We start from the raw sequence: 21,225 nt of genomic DNA on the forward strand, positions 1-21,225 counted from the left end.
TGTGCAAAGTTCCACAATCATTCTGTATATACTGGTTTGCATATGAAGGGCTGTATCCAACTTTAGGCTCAATTCACAATTTGTAAATATGTATGAGGCGTCCTACCCACATTATTTTATGTACATGGAGTTAACCAACAACATTAAGAAGTTGTCTACCCCATCCGTACAAAGTATCCAGGAATGTTTCCATTATAATATTAAAAACTAACTAGCCAATATGCAAATATGTTTAAAGACAAGTTATCGTCAAAAAAATTTAAATGCCATGATAAAAGCATAAAACGCAGAGATTTGTGGCAAGTTTATGATGAGCCAGAAGCTTATCATTTATTTAATGTTCTTTGACTATGTGAAGGTCAAATGGCAGAAGATATGGTAAAGAATTAAACACTGAACATTACTCCAGCTGGCTCTACGAAGTACATTGAAATCTCACATTAACTAGTGACATCATGCGGCAAACTAATCTACATATACCATTTATAAGCGATGTGCGTACGCATGGTTTTAACTTACTTTCTACCTGGGTAGACATCCTTATCCGTATCATCGCAGTCCTTACCCTTCCAGGAAACTCCTCTCAAGGTCTGCACAACACAACACAAATGTGAAAAATGTAAAAAGACCAAACAAGCAGACTACACTCTGGTGAAAACAAAAAAGTTTCACACTGTTATCATATGGCACAATGCCAACGCACAAACGTGATAACACAGATAACGTGTGATAACTTAATGCAAGCTATCACCATCCTGCAATATCAATATTTTTCGTTATACAAGTGCAGTAGGTAATAATCACTGTTTCTATCACATGCTGATTTGGAGTTGTGTGCACGTTGAGTTACTGTGCGACAGCGTTTCAATGGACATCGCCTTATATTATGCTGATCAACTAAAGCGCTTTGCTAATAAAAAAGCAACAAGAATACGTCACTAACTATTGACCCAAAGGTCAATAATTAGCACTCTTAGTCGTGTCATGCTTGGCAGCATTCCAACTGCTCAAACAAAACTCGGGTAAATTCCAACCACTGGTAATAAAACTCGCTTGGCTTTTCAGATGTTTCTCGCTTTTATCTTGCGAATGACCGGGAGATTGACACAAACTCCTGCATCATGAGTGTCTTGAAAACAGTGCATGATAAACCAATCATTCAACGTTATGCCGCATTATACAATCTTAGAATTACCAATATACAGATATACGGTAAAGTTGGGATAAAATTTCCAATTGTTCTAAAGAAACCAACCTGTTCAGTCGAATGGAGATCCTTATCATCATCATAAAATGGGACTTGCTTATCGAAGACACTGCAAGCAATATCTGTAGCCATCATGTTATACTGGTGATGTTCATATTACAGTCATGAGGAACAATTTTAGAATCCTCCATTAAAATATGTGTAATCTGTTTGTGGAATTTTGCATAAAAAAACTTTCTAGCAATAAAGAAAAATAATGCTAATTGAAAAATAAAAATATATTAAGACATGTTTCTTTGCTCAAAAGCCTGATGAGTTCCTTAGGAAGAGTGTTTCACCATTTTGTTTACAAACTGCTAAAAGTTATTGTCACGCTGTAAAAAGAGAAGTAAATTGTGTTTAACCTAACAGATCTTTAACAAACAAAAGTGTGTAAATTTTTAACAAGGTAAGAAAACTGCATATCCGAAACTCTAGCTCTGCCATTTTACTACAAACAAGAAATTTGTTTGCGCGTACATGCTTGAATCTCTAGGACTGAAGTGAAGCAGTGTGCGAGGAGGGAGATGGCAGGTTTATTTTTTAAAGCAAAACTGAACCTTGTAGCAAATTTTGATAAACATCCAAGATTTCCTGCTAGGCGGAATCTGTTGTAACGTTGACTTCATAAAAAGTATCAAACATCGATGTGTTGTTCAAATGCCACGCACATATGACACATCACACTAATGTACGTCCATATTGCCCTATTTATCACTATAAACTGCACTATACACCATTGAACTCTGCGTTATGCAAAAACTGAGATTTCATATTAGGGGATGGTAGGGTTTACCCTAGGAGATGTTAGTGTTCACCCTAGGGGATGCTAAGGAAATACCACTATCAATTTGGTTGGTGGCCAAATGTATTATTATCATTTATTATGTTTTAGAAGACATTAAAGAAGCCCAGTAATAAATAAAATCTGCAAAAGTTTAAGAAATTTTAAAGGTTAACTGAAAGAACAATGAACCTTTTAAAAACAGATGCGTTTACCACAAGATTGTCTGCCAAAACTAAATTGAGGAACAGTCAGGGGTAGATAACCACAAACACTGGTATCTTCAGTGCTAACACTAGTCATTGAATTTTGACTAAACTCAGCATTTCGAGAGATCTGTGTAATTTTCTTTCTGGCAGGATGAAATTTGCAGCGATGAAACCAGTTATGTGGCCATAGATTTGTTTTCAGCACCTGAATAAGCAAACATACTCTAAAGCTATGTAAGACCAAAGGCTAATGCGAGGTGGACTGGAAAAGCTTACTTACTCGGAATATGCGACGCAGAGGAGATTTATAACAGGAAGCTCACATATGCTCCAACTTCCCTCATCCTTCAACTTCACATTCCACTGTAAAAGCCAACGACAAGTTATTTTGGCAAAGGTAATTTATCAAACTGAGAAATTTTTCAAGTTTTTGCATATTTTGAAGTCTAATGTTCATATTTTATTTATGAAACGTGCCAGCATTATTCATTCCAAACCTTAGTTCTAGATGATCCATCCATTCCATCTTTGTATGATTGTTTAGTAGTTTTTCTTTCAAAACTGTTAGGTAAGAAAATAGACCCATTATGACAAAATACAAAAGTAAACTGGTGGAAGTTTGACTCGCTGTGAATCTTAAAACCTTCAGTGTTTTCGCCGTAAATAATTGTTAGTGTTATTTAGCTGTACCTGAGCTAAAGGGTTCCATTATCAGTAAATATGACACTGTTAAATCCTTCAGTGGAAAGCATGCTAAGGCACATAATATGGAGTAGTGCAGGCATGTGATATATTTAAACAAGTCAGCACATGTAATAGCTATGTAAACAAATCAGTGCATGTGATAGCTATGTAAACAAGTCAGCGCATGTAATGGCTATTCGTAAGGACAGGTCAAGTAATCAGTATCTGTACATCGCAGCATTTTCGTATGATGGAGAGCTGTCGCTCGTCGGCAGCGCTGCCTTTTGATATCCCCAAGTTTATAGCACTCAAGAGCTATTAGATTAGCCTGTCTGTGTAAAAAGTGTGTAAATGGGTCTATCCATAATCACCATTGTTACAATTAGAGCAGAAATTTATTTATAAAATATTGGTATTGCATTTAAAATGATTTTAAATCAGATATTCTTATAGAGCTCAACAAGCTCTTTTGAATGATGTATAATATGTCACACTAAAGTTAGTTTTTACTGAGAAATCTTTTAGTTAGTGTGTCACTAGCGTTACATCAGAGAAATATGCATTTTGAAGAGCTAGTTGCTTATCCTTAAAACTCTCTGATTTGGTGGGAAGCACAATTATAAAAACTTATTTGTCTTATTTTAAAGAAGCTTGCTGACATATGCACTAAATTTTATCCAGATATTAGATGGTAGTTGTGAACTACATGCTTGTAAACATGTCACCGCTGTTACATTCGATTGTCACCATCGTTACGCTTCTTACATCCTGTAAACTTATAAGTATTTAAGTTCACTGTAATGAGATCAATAATGGTATAAAAGCTACTGATTACAATATATATATAGACAAGCCTTAACTTGAAATGTTTTTTATTGGTTTCAAAGCATAAAATATAATAATGTAATAGTTATAATACATGACAAACATGGTTAAGCTTAAATAACGTAAGATGAAAAAATGAATATTGATCATGTAATTGTGAGAATGTACTAACAAAATGTCTTAGAGCATTCTGCATGCTCTAAATCTTCTGTAAAACATTACTGACCTCTTTTAGAGAAAGTAGGACAAGACAGTGACTTGGCTATGTGATGAAATTCTACCCATGATATATCTTTTGTATTAACAACAAAAGTGTTTTTTAGCCCCACTCTTTTAAAAAACCTGCACTTCAGCTTCGAGGGCAGCTACACTTTTTACCACTCCTACATATTACCTAGAAGTTTTATTCCAGGCAGCAATGTTAGCACAAAATCACCTTCTTTCAATGTGCTTGCTAGTTTTTTGATGGGTTCGGAATTGCACTCTTTTTCTGGATCACTAATTACATGGTCATCAGGATCAAAAGTAAAAAGTTGAAACTTTTCAATGGAACTTTTACTTTTCTATTTCTTTGTTTTATTTTATCTTTTCTCATCTCTAATGCCATCTTCCGACAATGATAGTTCAACTGTCATTGCCAGTTTACGGACAGTCTGGTGACCTTTGCTTGAGCTGTTTAGAAGTGCTCGATCAATCTTTTTACAGCTTTATCTTCAGATTGTGGGCTGCAAAATCTGGAAGTGGAATCGCTACAAAAAAAAGTATTTAAGCTTCAATAATTCTTTTTTTACAAAATACTTGAAACATTAACTTGAAACATTAACTTGAAACATTAACTTGAAACATTAACTTGAAACATTAACTTGAAACATCCACGATGTACGCAGATGTAGTAAAGCATCAAGTTTTTTGAAAAAAAATGAATGTCCGTACCTGGTAATTTTACTTTCAAAAGTTTTTCCCGATCTCCGTATTGCTAAACTCTAATTCTTGCTTTTTCTTGAGTTTCTTCCAATTGATCTTCTGTAAGTTGAGCTCTTCTTTTTGTTCTACTCTTTTGATTCTGACTAGCTTGGGCAGTCAAATATCGAGTCTGTTGTTTTGAACATTGACTTATTTTGTTACGATATTTACGCATCTGCTCTGCTGATGTTGTCTTACCCATGTTGAAAGCAGAAATGACCAGCAGACTTTCCACCTAACAATATTCTGTTTAAAGTACTTGTTACAAGTTACTCCCATGAGTAGATTTGATTAAATTTTGAACCATGATCAGTATCGGAGTCGCAAGTCTTAGTAATACATTTGTAAGGTAGCAACCATTTGCTAACTTGCTAGAAGAAGCTTGTTAAGTTCCCACAATGACGTAAATTTACAATATAATGAGTAACTCATGCATGAGAACATCAACAACACCACAAATTACTGTTAAATGTGAAATTCACTCAAATTAATCCTATAATTATATGAGTTGAGGGGTGTAACAATGGTGACAGTGTAACAGCGGTGACGCAACTTTTGGAAATATGTGCAACTTTGAGCAAAACTGAAATTAGTTAAAGGTACAGGGTATAAAGTTAGCATTGAAAACAAATTAGTACTAATTTTGAACTAATAATACAAGTGTAGTAGAAACTTATAGATGTTTCCTGCCACCATTGTTACTCAAAACAGGCCAACTGATAAAAGAGTCCCACACCAATAGATCAGTGCACACAATATTAATTTATGCATTAACGGTCAGCAAAGCCATTGTGAAATCCATTACAATTAGATATTTGTGTTCATAGTACTATGTATACCATGTACAAGCATCCCTATCTTGCCATTATGGCTATAAAGTATTTTGTGCATATACACTAACTTTAGCAAACTATTAAAACACGATAGAGGAGCACTACCCCCACAATTATTGTCCATTTTAGGGTTTGGTATGTATACTTCATATGTGAAGCATTATTTTAATGAAATTACTGTTTTGAAATTTTGCCAAAAAATCCATTTATTTATGGATAGACCCAAATATATGTGATGCAACATCTTCTCTTTCACTATGGAAAGTTACTGAGAAGGCGTGTCATATCAAATCTATGGTTAACAATGTTTTAGAAGAAATCCAGCTGGTGGTAGACTCTTTCTCACCCCTCAAATTAACTAGCTTTGCCTCAGACTATGGAGGAATACCCCAGACTATGTAGCAATATCCAGACTATTTTGAAAAGGGTTCCAGATAGAACCGAAAAAAATATCTAAATAAATGAAATATATATATAATATATATATTTAATATATATACTTGTATAATTATACTTTATATAATTGTCAGCTTGAGATGGGATTAGTTAAGTGTTTTAGCCTATAAAACATATCAAACATTCCTACGTCTGCCTCAAGTGAAAACTACCCTTTCTCTAAGGGTAGTTTCGCTTGAACCAAGGCTAAGGAAAAATAAAATGAACTCGCAGGCAGAGACACTGCCGATAGTGAATTTGGGTCATGATCTCAGAAAGTGGGGTTAAGTTGGAAAATATCAAAATTTAGATAGTAGCTCAGCTTAACAAAGAAAAGCCTACACAATTCTCTGCAGAAAGAATTTTGTTTCTACGTTAATTAGAACTGATTTTATAGTCAAAAGTCTACATATATCTTTTTAAAACAGTTGAAACGCGAATCCGAGAAAATGGCCCTTAAAGTTTTGAGTCACGTAACTAGTTGTTTACAGTAAGAATCACCATAGCAACCACTACTAAATTTAACCGTAATTACACAAATACCTAGCTTCTAGGACAGAATTTTATGCTGAATCTGAATATCTAAATTAGAAAGTTGTAAATATTTAATGTTTATAGATATTATTATATTATAATTATGATTCTGTATCAGTTACATTGCCAAAGTATTCTTCGAAGGTATCATTTATTTCTTTATTAACACTCGAGTCAATGAAAAAAAACGCTCGTTCAACTTTTGCGACACCATGTTTTGTTATTTCCGGTTTGCATAGCAACGGCTTCGCGAGGCAAATTTAGGCTGTTTTAAGCTTCTGTTCGTTAAACAGAGTTCAGATTTTGAAAGAGCATTTTTGATTGGCCTAAATAAATGTAGTTTTCAAAACACAACAAATGCACGTGGAATTGAGTTTACTAACTTGCAATCGCTATTACGCAAATTCAATACGACTTCACCCGACTTACCAAGATCGCGACCCATTTGCTTGTTGGATATTTTTGCCTAACGCTTTGTCATGATCCGCTAACTGTTCACCAAAAAACAATTTTTCAAACCAAATCCAGAATGATTGGTAGAAATCGGTTTAATATACAGTAAAAGCTTAGTCTCTACAAACTATTATAACGCAATTTTGCAAAACAGTTGCTGCACAAATAAAATTATTCAAAAAAAATTATTTCTATTTGTATATATTTGACTTTTATAAATGTTGAGGACAGAATATTACACTCATGTTCGACGCATCCTGTGCGCTTTGCAAGATATATGCTAGTAATAAGACAAGGTTACTTGTTCTGCCTCTAGTGTGTGTCAGCCTTAACCAAGAAGATAACTAACCCTGTGCAGCAGATGCTTCCTCGTTCTCTTCTGATAGTACGCTATTCTTTTGGCATCAAACTACAAGTATAGAGGAACTCGTATTTAGCAAACATTTCACATTGACAATGCTGCAAGTTGTCATCCCTACTATTAGACTGGTACCATTTTAAAGAGTGTGGACATTAAACCATAACTGTCACGAACAACTTTTATCGTATTTACTAGGTAAATCAGACACGCTGATTCCGATTTTGTACTCAAAATAAAGATTAGTCCACTAACCTTCAGAGTAATGAAGGCTTTTTTACAGCGTTTTGATGTCGGTCTCGAAAACAACACTATCGGCATAACAAGCTTCGCCCATAAATACGTGACGTAACTTAGCTTTTTAGGAACAGAAGTTACATAGGAATGTTTAGACCGATTTAGAATAATAGAAATGGGTGCTTTAAAATCCATTAATATCTAAATTCAGCCTTAAAAATAATCTCAGTCTTTTCTGAAAGGTAGATAAGCTATTTAGCATTGCATATTAAAAAAAGTGTGATAACAACGCTAGCTTGTGATAAAACCGCGCTTTTTGAGCTCATTTTTTTCGGCGTCCAGCCCATTTAAACCTCATGTAACAAGCTACGAGCAATTTTAAATAGTTTATATACCTTTCATAAAAAACTGAAATTATTTTACAGGCTGGATTTAGATAATAGAAACGCTTTAAAAAAGCCTACATGACTTTCAAGGTTAGTGGACTAATCTTTATTTTGAGTACAAAATCGGAATCAGCGTGTCTGATTTACCTAATAAATACGATAAAAGTTGTTCGTGACAGTTATGGTTTAATAAGACAGCTAGTAATATGATGGACACTCAAGGAACCAATACTTATCAGAAAGCAAGCCGCGGTCACGAGAGCTGTGAGCCTCTCATGATCGTGGCATGCTATTACCCAGATCACCAACATCCTATTAACCAGATGAGATGAGTCATGACAACAATGACTATCATAGTCAGTGAAATACAATTGTCATTCCTTTGCAATGCCAAGGAATTTATTCCTGACTCAAAATCTCCTGTTTTATAGAGTGCACTCTAAAATTAGGCTAGCTGGAAAATACAGATGACCGTTTTACCATGACCAAAGGATATTATGACAACAATGATAGGCTATGTATACTATGGGTAGGGGTTGCAGCACGAGCCAAGCATGAATTTGTCACGGGTTTGTAACTGTAAGTGGGCCTAATTACAAATGTCCATTATATAACCTCAGCCCGTCAGAAGTAGGCTAAATCGTATTTGTGAATCAACAGAAATGCATAACAAAAATAAATGTTAGGTAATACTTGTACGTCAAGAAACACGAATCCATCAGCCGATGTAAAATAGCCTTGGTTCCATAATGTAACAAGTTTAACAAGGGACATCTGTAGCAAGAGACATGTTTAATAAACATTGTCACATATCTCTTTCTATTTTGTGAGTTGAATTTATGATCAACAGAGAACTTAGCAAGGCTATGTCTTTTCAGTTACACGAGCAATGTGTCTCCTTGTGGTCAGGCGATACCACCAACGGATAAAAAATATACAGTTGCTGAAAAGCAATGCCAATTTGCTATAAATCAACCGACATCGATGTATTGCTGGTGCAGCTTGCATCGTACGAAATTGTTTGTCTATTCACGGGTCTATTATAGTAAGTGCAGCACAAACCGAATACAATATTATGGGTGAGAAGGTTATTACAAGGCGACACGATGTCACAAGTGACAAGGAGCTGGAATTGACAGGGTGAGACAGGTTGAAAATGCTCAATGGCAAGTGATCTGGTGAGACAGGCGACAGACATATTGTAATATTAAACGTGATTGTATGATGAATAAAAAGCAAATGAGTTATTACTATCACAAAATTATATAAAAGCAAAAAATTACTAAAACTAAACTGAATTTATATGGAAACAAATTAACTTTAGCTTTGTATAACGCTATAATATAAGTTCCATATTATATATTGTTATAATAAATTATTAATATTGCGTAACACACCGACTTGAGCAACTAAATCTCACATTCTTTAATTATTATCAACCCCAGTGAAGCCATAAAAAATCAATACTAGAAGACCATTACAAGATGATGATGAATGTTCTGTTATTTTATAATCGATAGCTAGTAGTTACACTAGCAGAGTGCTGACAAAGACTAATATTATTATTATACGCTGCCACCTGAACTGTAGGTGCAGCTGGATCAGATGAACGAAACATATACCTTGAGTGTTTTCTTATAGAGGGCACACGGTGGTGTTCCCTTTTTAGTGTAACAAAGAGCAAGGCCTCGACAAATATCATCCGGATTAGCACTCTCCGCTAGCCTGTAACAATCAGAATTCCCTAAATTAAATTAAAAACTCAATAGATTAAAGATATTGTATTAATGCAAGCGCTAACCATGCTTTCTGATGATTCCCTCGGCAGTTGCGATGAGGGAGCTTTCTCTGCATATCAAAGATGGTCTTGCACAAAATTTTAATAGGCAGAATGTATCGATATTTTTTCTATCTTAAAGATTGTTTTTGATACTTGAGGCAATCTGACTGCCAGAAGGTAATAAGATTAAATTGACAAAACTTGATCACAGTTAAAACACTCAGAAGGGAAACAAGAGCAAAAAAGACAGTTGTTAAGCGTAGCGAGAGCTAGTTGATATCAATGCGCTAGTTCATATCAGCTATTGCATTCAGGTTGCAGTGTTACAGTCTCTGTTCTCTCCGTCTCTTTGCAACTATATAGATGTCATAAATAATCGCACTTTCGCTTGATCTGAGGGTTTTAATTGCAATCAAGTTTTATCGAGTATAATCTTGAAACATCTTGACAATCAGATCATCACAAAAATCAAAAGCAATCGCAAATTGTAGAAAAATACCAATACTTTTTAATAAAATTTACTGACATCTTTAAAGACCTTCGGATAAAAAGTCAAAGAAATGCAAAGGTTGCTTTGGATTTACTCTTCACCCTGTGTTTTACCCTGAATGAAAACACCATTTGAAGTACTGTATGACGGAAACCAAGTTAACAAAGTGTTGACATAGTAAAATCTCAAGGACTACGAGCCAGACCACATGTCTCTAGATACCATGAACATAAATACTGTGAATAGATACTTTTCATCTGTGAATATTCAAGCCTCAAAGAATCAAAAAATAAATCTAATTTAAAGAGGTAGGACATGAGGTAATTAATGTTGTAAGTAATGTTGCAAAAATGGTTCCAGGGCAGACAACTTCCCAACAAAAGCAGATAACAAAACTTATCTCTGACTATACTCTTTGACCTTTAGAAGTTGGCAGATCATCAAAATTATACTTAAGTCAGTTCCAGAAGTTTCCATGAATAAAAATCAATTAAGTGCAGCGGCTGTGTCAAAATGCGAAATTATGTCCGTAAAACAAAAACAGCATGAAGGAATGATAAGGTGAGATCAAACTACAGCGGGTTTGCAGCCTGGACTTTCTATTGTTATTGTTTATGCATATGAATGTCTTCAATGGGTTTACTGCCATCGGAATTTGGACACTTGCCAAGTAGAGTGAACCCGATAGCTTTGGGACATATTAGCCTTAATGCGCATGAATGTAAACAAGTGAGCTGTCTCTTATCAACAGTTGCTTGGATGCATGTAGGTTCTAGGTCTAGGAATGAGCCAAGCCTATATAGTAACCCGCCAACTCTAGCAGCTGGGCTGGTAGATAGTACTGTTTCAACACATTGTAAATGATAAATATTTAGGTATAAAATATCTAGGTTAGACATCAAATTTAAACAATCACTTAAAATACAATAATGCATTGGACTCTATAATAGTAGTCCTTTCAGATCTAAATAGAAGAAAATTAAGAATTTGTCACAACTAGGCAGTTTTGAATGTAAGCAACATAAACGGCACAAAGGTGATTGTGTTAGCGGGAGACGATAAGAAAAAAAAGTTTATGATTTAATATTACAGGACGAGACCACAAAGAAATTACTAATAAATCGCAAAGTTTTTCTTTAGCTGTCCCATAACTAGGACAGAGTGATACAGTAAGAATGAAAACCAAAAGATATGTTTGCGGCGACGAGCTCATAAAAATTTCACAAAATAAAATGCAATCAGCTGAAGTTGAGAGTTTCATAGCAAGCAATTTCTAACTTCATACATGGATGATGACTGAGTTCAACTTAAGCTCAGACAGAAGTAATTGCAGTAAACTTCAACAATTATCTAAACTGTGAAAAGGCTTACAGAGCAATTAATCGACTGTTTTCTTGGCTTTTTCACTTTACCGGTAGGTAATTTTAAAAGTGATGACGAGTCTCAGAACTCGTGGGGGGTAAGAGCAAGGACAAGAGGCAGCGAGGCGCTAACAGTGAAAGGAGACCAGGTAATAATCAGTCACAAATTTACCTACTGCAACGGATACTTACATCTCAACTACGATCGGTACTAATATATCTGACACAGTTTGACATGGCTTCTGGAATTCCGTTGGCAGCTTCAAACACAATGCATCTGCTGCCTCAACTATTGTCTGATTATTCACCTCGGCCAGTTGGTCGAGAAGTCCAAGCAGAACTGTACAAGCTGTAAGACCACCACAAAAGAATGAGGCTTGCAGTTAACATTGAACCTGATTAGCGCTTTGTAATACGAGACCACAGAGCATCAGCTCTGATCTAACCTTTGGACATCATGAGTGCATATGAGTTAAGGATACAAAGCAGCTTATAAGGTTTGCGCTCGCTAGATGATATGACAGCACGCTGCTTCTAGGGTCAGCACACTAATATTAATCTGTCAACCATTATGAGTGACATAAGACAGCTTGAGCAATGATGTAGGTTTAGTATCTATTAACATATTCAATATAACAATGGTTAACAATTATACTTTTAGCAATAAGGTGGTGGGTCAACAAAAAGCACTCTAGAAAAAAATGGGATAGCTTAGACAATCATAAAGTCCAAGAAAAAAAAACAAACTATCGCTTCTATAACCTATCAAGCAATTACTCCACCCTCACTACATGCATTAATTTCGTTAAAAGATCAAAACACATCACCAAGTGACTGATATCTTATGCAAACATTCCCTAGGCTTAATTATAACAAAAAAAGAAAAACATGTTAAAGGAAAATACGGGACTATAAATTAAGCAGTTTCACCTTCTAATTAACGCAAATGTTTCGATACATTTTTTAAAACCATTTTCAGAAAAATTTAAAGTATATAGCAAAATCGATTGCTTCCCAAACTTTGTAGCATCTACTTTTTATCACTTATCAGTGTGGGCTTGATAACAACCAAGAAAGGATTAAGAGAGCAACCGCGAGACAAAATAGTGGTTATCACAGTGTTACAATTGTTTAAGCCTTGAAGGGTATTGTAATTATGTGTGTACCATGCCTTAATTGTGAGTGTATCACGCCTTAAAATATCATATCGACATCATATGATCAATATATTTCAACCCTATATGTGTTTAAACACTGTTTACAACTTTTGTTAATCCATGCATATTCTTGATTTATTATTAACCACTATACATTAATATACTCTAACAAAACAATTGAATGTGAAAAAAAATTTGTCACAAAATACTTTTGAAGCTGCTGAACGAAAATCTTGGGTATGGTTAGATGTTACATCATCTAATGTAAGCTTGTGATTTTAAATAAGCAAAAAAACCGAGAATCCAAATAAGCAAAAAACTGTGATTTCGGCTTGCCTTCTACTAACAACAAATGCAGCAAAAACTATCTATGATTTTGCTATCTATCAATGAACAGTTTCATTTTACTTCATTTTCATTAATGAAGAGTCACCTCTCCTTTTAATATATATGAGCAATCTTTAATGGTACTATAATAATATAATACTTTAATGATATAGATGTACTTCTTATAGACCATCTCTAATATCACAAACTGGCCTGGTTGCTTGGGAACGATTATTATGTTCCAGTTTTGCTTGCGTACAAAGAACTCTTATTCAAACTAGCAAAATCAAAATTATCTTAATAAAAAATTATTTTAAAACAAATCTATAACTTACTTGCACATTCGAGTCCACCATCGATGCCTCGGAAAAATTTGTGGTTAATAATACTGGTTGAAGGTTTTACAGCCAGCAAAGTAACAAATATTACAACGAAAAAATATTTTGCCATTTAATAAAGCTAATTATGTTAAATAAAAACATAGATCAAATCGCAATTATGAAATTAGTTACTATGGCACCGAAGAAGTGAAGTTTAATAAGTAGTACGTTCCGATACAAGATGTTACTAGTCCGAACAGTTACACCGCAGACTAAATCTACGCGAAATGATGTTATTGCAGGTTCCACGTGCGTTCGCATGAAAATCGGATTAAAATGTAGCTTAAAATACACGTCTACTAGAACGTCGAGATTTTATGCAAACTTTACCGGTAGACCGGCATTTTACAGGGTACAAAGCAGGCTAGTATTCCCCCTCAACGGCGCTGAATATTCAAATGCCAAAAACATTCCATGCGCCGGATACGTCGAAATGGTAATAATGCTGAACGATTATCAATTGAGATTTAGGCATATATACTCACAAAGTAGCGTAGAATGAAAAGAATTTAGATGCTGCACGTAAACAAAGTTTGTAAATGCAAAATTTTCTGGTAGTCCAACCGCGAGTTGAACGATTTTTTCCATTTTTACTAACGACTTTGTGCAACAAAGATTCGTTTATGCATTGAATGGTTTTAGTAATTTGTTTTGCTTTGTTGGTTACACTATGTCAGCGAATGTTAAAACAGGTTGTTATAAGATAGTATATGTACACTATTGGTTCAATAGAATGCTTGTAGTTAACATATCGAGATCCATAACTTTAAAATTAAAAGGCACTTGTGTAACTAATATTTGTTCGAATTGTGTCAGAGGGCATCGGTTTGTTGACTCTTTGAAGCCTGCTTTGCACAACTTTGGTATGGTAGGAACGAGTGATAGTTTGAATGTAAGCTATGGCAAAAATTTCAAACGAAAAGGCTTTGTTATGTGTTTGAAACAAAGTTTTCTTCTACGTCTCTACTAGGCTACTACTGCGTTGGATATACTCGCTCACCCTAGCAACTCTTAAAGGGAGTAATAAAAACATTCGGTTTGTATTACTATCAAATAAAAAGTTTCAAACCCCAAAGACTTTGTAAGCATTGAAAATATCGATTTTAAAGTTACGTTTATGTATAAATATCCACGTTCAACGCCAGGTTTGGTCATAACACTTAATTTTCTTGTCGGTTGCCATATCCTTTGTAGCATTTGCAGAAGTTTTTTCTCTTTCAGAAGCACTAGTTAGTCTGTGTACACAAGTTTGTTACTTTGCAAGTAATATTTGCTTGCAACACAGGCCTTCCAACCCTGGAGTGGAGAAAGGAGTGAGAGTATTTTGGGGACAATAAAAACGCGAGGATTTGATAAATGGGATAAATTTTCATATCCTTTAAAAACACCACAGCGAAAAATAACATAACTCCATATGGCTATTTGGAAATTGGGGCAAAAAACAGGTTTCCTTGGGTAAAAGGGGCAATTGCATGACACGGGCGTTAATGCGTGAGAGCTGGCAGGCCTGTTGCAACAGCCGATTGGTGTACTGTAACCATTTAGTTTCTGCTAGAACATTCCTTTCCCAGCTGCATGTGACCCACTGGTGTGCCAGGAGCTCTATACTTTGTCAGTTGAAGTGTTTGTTCAATTTGGAGTGAAACTACAGACTAACTGGTTCCACGTTTATCAACGTTACATTAGTGAAGTGGTTGTACGAGGGTTTGTCGACCAACAGCATGTCATTTTGCATAGAGTAGCTAATTTAGTTGAAGCCTAATAAACTATATTTTGTGTAGCAGTTTTACCATCAATTGAGCATCATAGAGCTTGGCCTATTTTGTAGAATAATCCTAATGTTGCTAAAAAAAACAATTCTTATTGGTAATAATTTACTGTTTGACCCTTGGGTCATGAGATCCCATCTGTTCCACCGTGCAATGATTATATACTACTCACTTTAAGGTTGACTTGCAACAAAATTCTCATTACAGTTATTTGATATGAAAAGATTCACCATGTCTTACTTTGTTGTGTTGTAGGTGCAAAATATGTGGAAAGGTGATTACAAGCTCTTAAATCTCAAAAACGAACAGAAAATCGCAGACACACGAGACCGCCGTAGTTTGGATTCTCTTTCCAAAATGGCTCAAATGTGACGTAGTTGTGAGAGATGGTTTCTGTTTACACTTTCATGCAACCTTATTCGTCGAAATATTTTCACAAATATACTTCACGCATTCAATAAAACCATGTCTATTGTTCTTACGCGTCTGTTTTATCGTCATCGCAATGCTGTCACTTTTAGCAGTGATATCCTATAACTTGCCGTAAAAATTTGTTTAATAAGTGCTGCTGAAATTATTTGCGAAGTATTGGGTCACATGATCAGATTACGACTTGCCGATTAAACCAAACCGAAACAAAAATGTAAAGTAGCGAGCATCTATATTTGATACGGGGTCTTTGGTAAAACCTGAAGTGTTTGTCATAAACTAGTGCTACGATAAGTTTTATATTGAGCTTTTATTGGCCTTTCAATTCACATGAGAACATCACGTGACAATACAATAATTAAGTTTCATGGCTACGTCATCGAAATAAAGAGATTTCAATCTACGGCGGCTTTGCGTTTTTGAGCTTTTAAGAGCTTATAATCACATTTCCACATATTTGGCACCTACAACACAACAGAGTAAGACATGTTGAATCTTTTGATTCCAAATAACTGTAATGTGAATTTTATTGCAAGTCAACCTTTAAAACCCTGTAACACTTTGATGGACCATTCTTTATTACTCTGAACCATTAGCAGGTGTTGCAAAAAAATTCAATGTGTCTCTTCTTTGAAACTTAGCGTATAGACTAAAATTTACTTAGCAAACTTGTGTATAAGAAATATATATAGAAATATATATAGAAGAAATATAACTAAACTAGTAAAGAGTTTGTATCCTTAGTTCGGGCTGAGCAGCAGTTTGCATTAACCGCTGGTTGTTTAGTCATTAGTTCAATTTTGCTGCGGTAGTTTTAAATTTAATAGTAAATCCTACAACTCTAAGAACAAATACCTCCTTGTCATCAGCTTCTACTACCTTGAGATTTAATGGAGTCAATTAAATTTTATGCTTTGCTCAGAAAGACATGCCTAGATGTCCTCAAATATTAAGTCAAAAGTCGTGTTTATTGTCTATAAGTAATAATTATAGTCTCTTATGTTTACGCAGCCTTTAGAGGGAAACAACAAATATAGTTACTCGAGTTAGCATGCTTGCTTGACTAAGCCCCAAGGGTCAGCTCACAATTGAATTGAATCAATTCGCTAGTATCTTTTACTAACTGTAGAATTGTATTGACTCATAGAATTATATCAGTAAGAATTTAATTGAGTCTTTACTGTCACTATGGAGGAATTTATTCGATTTTCATTTAGCAAAACGAATCGAATCAAAATACATCAATGTTTCCCTTTATCATTACTGCGTTGAGAAAAAATCCATCACGAGCAGTGATGTCAGATCAGTCCCATGTTGTCAGCCACACGCATTCCCGCAAGACCTTGATATCACTCCAAATATTTTACTGGTCGATAACATATGTACTACGCACGGATATGCTTCGTTTTTTCGTGACGTCATGTTATCCTTGTCGGCCATCTTTATAGACAATTATATCGTTAAAAACACAAAGCTTTTGCAATGAATTTTTAAAAACGATGCTTTTGTTTGCAATTTTTTTATTATCGTATCAAAACAACACCAAAAAGTACTAGTAAATAAAAGAAGAACGATCGTTTTCTACAAATATGGCGGCTTTATCGTGAACGACCGCATGTGCAAACTAATTGATGGTGTCAAAAAACGATGGATAGTATGTTTCTATGGTTTGCCTGCGCACAGACAATAAGCCTATTTATAAGCTTTGTAACTGCTCGCGAATATTGTTCGTTCTGCCAAACAGCCTTTATAGCGACTCGCAGTTGTACCTATACAATGATTACAGTGTTAACAGATCCATCCAAAACTTTGCCGCATTAGGTTTAAGAAATTAGGTTATTATGTTGCCAAAAACGAACCAGTTATGCAGTTTTTCCTTTACTCACAAAACAGCATAAAATTGTGGTTTCAATCTTGTTTCATTTCCGGTATAGGATGAAAGAAAAAAATATTGTAAACATTGGCCTAAATTTACTTCTAGTGACATTCTTCAATATTAGACTAAATATATGTTTGACTACTAAATTGTTATAGTAGATATGTGTTTGTGTTTTGGTCAAACTGCAAAAGCAATAGTGTTTTACTTTTGCAGCAACAAAAGCAATGTTAAATATTTTTAGTGTCTTTAAACTACAAAAAGATTAAACATTCCTTTTGTTTTTCAAATGCATTGATTCTTGTGGATAATTTTTTGCTGATTATAACAAACTTTAAATTGAAGTTATATGACAAAATCTGCTTTTACAGCAAAAATGCCAACAAAAAATAGTTGGCATGACTTAATTCCACCTGAAAAAGCAATAAAATCCCTAGCGAAATAGTTGATATGTGCTAAACAAACAGTCGATAGACTGAGTTAATGTTTGTAGCTAAATGAGAGATTGCGGATTATTGTCATTTTTTTAGTAACAATTGATAAAGAATTGATTTTGTGTATTTGAGAGAATTGAACCGAGTCATTGGAGTTAGGATTGCTAAAGAACAGAGTATTAAATTGTGGCATTTTGCAATGAATTGTGAATTGAATCGATTCTTACACGACAAATGATGCAAAAGAATCGGAATTGAATTGTTAATTTTTTGATGAGAATTGAATTGAGTCATTTTTAAAGCCTTAAAAACATTTCTAGAAAACAATGGAACAAATTTTAACCAACTTATCTGTAAATCATTTGAAACGTCTATAGCAATGTATCTCAGGCTATATTTGAAGTTTGATTCCAGCAATGATGAGCTAATACAACATTAAATCCCTGAAAACTACGAAGTGTACTTACTAACCTCTTTTCTGGTTAGCCTAAACAAAGTTGTAACAAATTGAGAACACCGACATATTGAGGCACTAATTTTTTATATTTTAGATTCTCACTGAAAGCGTATAGAATATTCATTGGCATCAGATATGGACCCATTCACTCAGGTACGTTTAATAAACTCTGAATAAAAAGTATAGCCAACAGGGTTTCACTATTGTAAGTCATACAGTGTAACTTAAAAGTATCTCTGGGTGTTTTTAGAAACTCTTGGAGAAAACAAGACAAAGGCGGGAGCAGTTGCATAATAGATTTCAGCAGTCGACTCCGCAGTCTCAGGCTAAGAAACGTAACCCTCTACAAACGGACACTAGCGTGGAAAATGTACCAGATGAACCAGTCAAACAGAATGGTAAGTAAAGTGTTTAATTAGAGTTGCTGTCATCAGGCTCAGCAATAATTTGTTCTCCAATTTATCTATCATGGTTTTTGCCAAGAGCATGCTCAGCAATGGGTCTAAATCACTTGTCGAAACTCTAAAGAATTGAATATTGGCTTCACACAAATTCTAATATCATCACAAACATATACCTGTAGCACAGGTTTTATATTGTCCCTCTATGATAAGGGTTGTCTGACCTTGCGGTCTAACGATTGATTTGTAAGCAAATCAACAAGCTGTGGCACTGTGGGGCAAATTAGTTGTTTCGTTGTGTAGATCTTGGCCCCAGTTATATGCACTTCACAATAGGCAAAAATGTATTAAACGTTCTTAAACATTAACATGAAACATTGTGAACTAATTGAAATGGTGTTTTAGCTATAGGTGTAGAGTTGAATATCGTGTAATTTGATCAAAACTTCCATGATATGTTTTGAAATTCGTTTTAAGTGTAGGTCATTATAAACGTTTAGCACTGTTGCATCTAGTCTATGTGCAAGGTGCGAGTACAAGCTGATTAGCTCGACTTGATTGGCCGAGGTATGCCAACATAACATACTGCAGTAATTGCCCAATGCAGCATCGATATGAAATCTTCCCAGTTTTCAAGTAGGTGGGCAGAGGAGATTGACTGAAGTTTGTTAAAAAGATATACTCATCTTAAAGATATACGCAAATGCTAGCTAGATTATAAACTAGACGACGTGTCAAATATTTGATGCTCTCTTCTTTCACTCTAGTTGTGTGTATATTTGCCGCCAGTGTTTAATTTACCTTTGAAATGATGCTTTGAGCTCTTATAGTCAGGTGTGATTCATTCCTTAGGCACCTCATGCGCTGGTGACCATGAAAGTATTAGCCCTCTATCCCTCTATACATGGTGATGTAGGGAGTGCACTGGGTGGGCATTCCTGCATTAATTGCACCGGGAAATAGCTCTGAATTTATAGAATAGCATATATCTCATCTGCTTACTTTTTTGTTTTTTTGGATTTGGGCTATTTTTGGTCAGTGCATGGAGTCCACGAAATGTGAGCTGACTACTCAGTCCTCACCCAGCCTCTGTGTTACTATTGAAATGGTGATGTCAGTGAGTTATTTTATACTTGTCCAAGTAATGATGAATGTAGATTGCGAGGAGAAAAGAAGAAAGTCTTCGCCCAAGTTAGAGTCAGTCACGCAGTCACAGAGATCTGAATCGAAAGGTATATGAGTAGCATTGACAACAAGCATTGTGCCTCCTGTTCCGTTATTCTTTTGTTCAACACTCTCTTTCTCTCTGTATACAGTTGACTATCTTATGACCTTGACTGGACGATTAGCGCACAGTTAAATTTAAAATCACTCTAACACAGATTTCTTTCAGATGTAACATAAAATGTGAGTCTTTGGCTCAACACCCAAAATATTTTCCGATTGGCAAGTTTCTCGAAACATCAGTTTTGTGTACCAGTACATTAGCAGTACAATTATCCTTCATTGCCTTACGGTTTTAAAATCGTATCAAATGTTGTTTCATACCTTCCTTTTATAGTATGAAAATCACAAATATCAAAGACTAGTTGGCGAGGTAGAAGTGCCGATAAAGGAATTGTTTTTAATTAATAAAAATGATTTTTAAAAAAAAACAGACATCTTTAAATGATATATGAAAATGTCTAGTAGTTATCATGACATAAAAAAGTAAGTGGTTTGATGTAAAAAAAAGGATTGCCAGAAATAAGCTAAAAAGTTGCACATAATAATTAAAGGTAAAGCGTGGAGAATATCAAATTTGAAAATAAAAAATGCAAGTAGGTCATCCTATAGCTCAAATAGTCTGAGTTAGACTATCTGCACACCATGCAACTTCTCTAGTACCAAGACTAGATCTCAATTTAGGCTTCTTTAACGTAAAGGCTAAATGACAACGACAACCTCTTTCTATCGATTATTTCTTTAGTTTTGTATGTATAATTTGTTCGTTTGTTCATTTAGTTTTACATAGTTTTTACAATACATTTTTTTAATATATTTATATATTATTAGCTCATTTTTAAATATTTGAGTTGTGGAGCAAATTGAAGTAAAGTAAATTTTGATAATAATATTTGCTCCAACACACTTTGATTTGGTCATACAAAATATTTTTACAAGATAATAAAATTGGTATGTAGAGGTTTGGCAGTATGCCAAAGTTCATTTATGTAGTTAGTAGTTTCAACCAACTTATGTAGTTGGTATGTTAGTTTGTTCATATATTCACATACAAGACTTGGTTCCAATTGGCTAATAAAGCAAATGAGTTCTGCTTTTGGACAATCTTTGTTTCTTGGAAGCGCTTATAGCTCGGACTATTTCTTTGCACTCTTTATCTCATCAAACATTTAGTCACTAAATGGTGGAGTTAT

General features: G+C 34.7%; 2 protein-coding genes across 3 annotated transcripts in view; one reads left to right on the forward strand and one right to left on the reverse strand.

Annotated features, from left to right (window-relative positions):
• Positions 1–13,608, reverse strand: part of LOC137390233 (acyloxyacyl hydrolase-like) — a 28,897-nt gene extending 15,289 nt beyond the window's left edge. Inside the window, exons 1-7 of the mRNA XM_068076549.1 lie at positions 13,398–13,608; positions 11,771–11,927; positions 9,570–9,672; positions 7,316–7,375; positions 2,520–2,602; positions 1,256–1,316; positions 520–590 (exon numbers count right to left, since the gene is read on the reverse strand). Coding sequence (XP_067932650.1) covers positions 520–590; positions 1,256–1,316; positions 2,520–2,602; positions 7,316–7,375; positions 9,570–9,672; positions 11,771–11,927; positions 13,398–13,512 — 650 coding nt within the window. The 5' untranslated portion in view covers positions 13,513–13,608. The remainder of the gene's footprint in view (positions 1–519; positions 591–1,255; positions 1,317–2,519; positions 2,603–7,315; positions 7,376–9,569; positions 9,673–11,770; positions 11,928–13,397) is intronic.
• Positions 13,609–13,830: 222 nt separating this feature from the next.
• LOC137390186 (anillin-like) overlaps positions 13,831–21,225 on the forward strand; it is a 37,596-nt gene continuing 30,201 nt past the window's right edge. For both annotated transcript variants that reach the window (XM_068076470.1, XM_068076471.1), the window contains exons 1-4: positions 13,831–13,878; positions 18,502–18,560; positions 18,658–18,805; positions 19,966–20,040. In XM_068076470.1, coding sequence (XP_067932571.1) covers positions 18,543–18,560; positions 18,658–18,805; positions 19,966–20,040 — 241 coding nt within the window. In that variant the 5' untranslated portion in view covers positions 13,831–13,878; positions 18,502–18,542. The remainder of the gene's footprint in view (positions 13,879–18,501; positions 18,561–18,657; positions 18,806–19,965; positions 20,041–21,225) is intronic.

Source organism: Watersipora subatra, chromosome 3 (assembly GCF_963576615.1).
Source record: "Watersipora subatra chromosome 3, tzWatSuba1.1, whole genome shotgun sequence".
NCBI lineage: Eukaryota > Metazoa > Bryozoa > Gymnolaemata > Cheilostomatida > Watersiporidae > Watersipora > Watersipora subatra.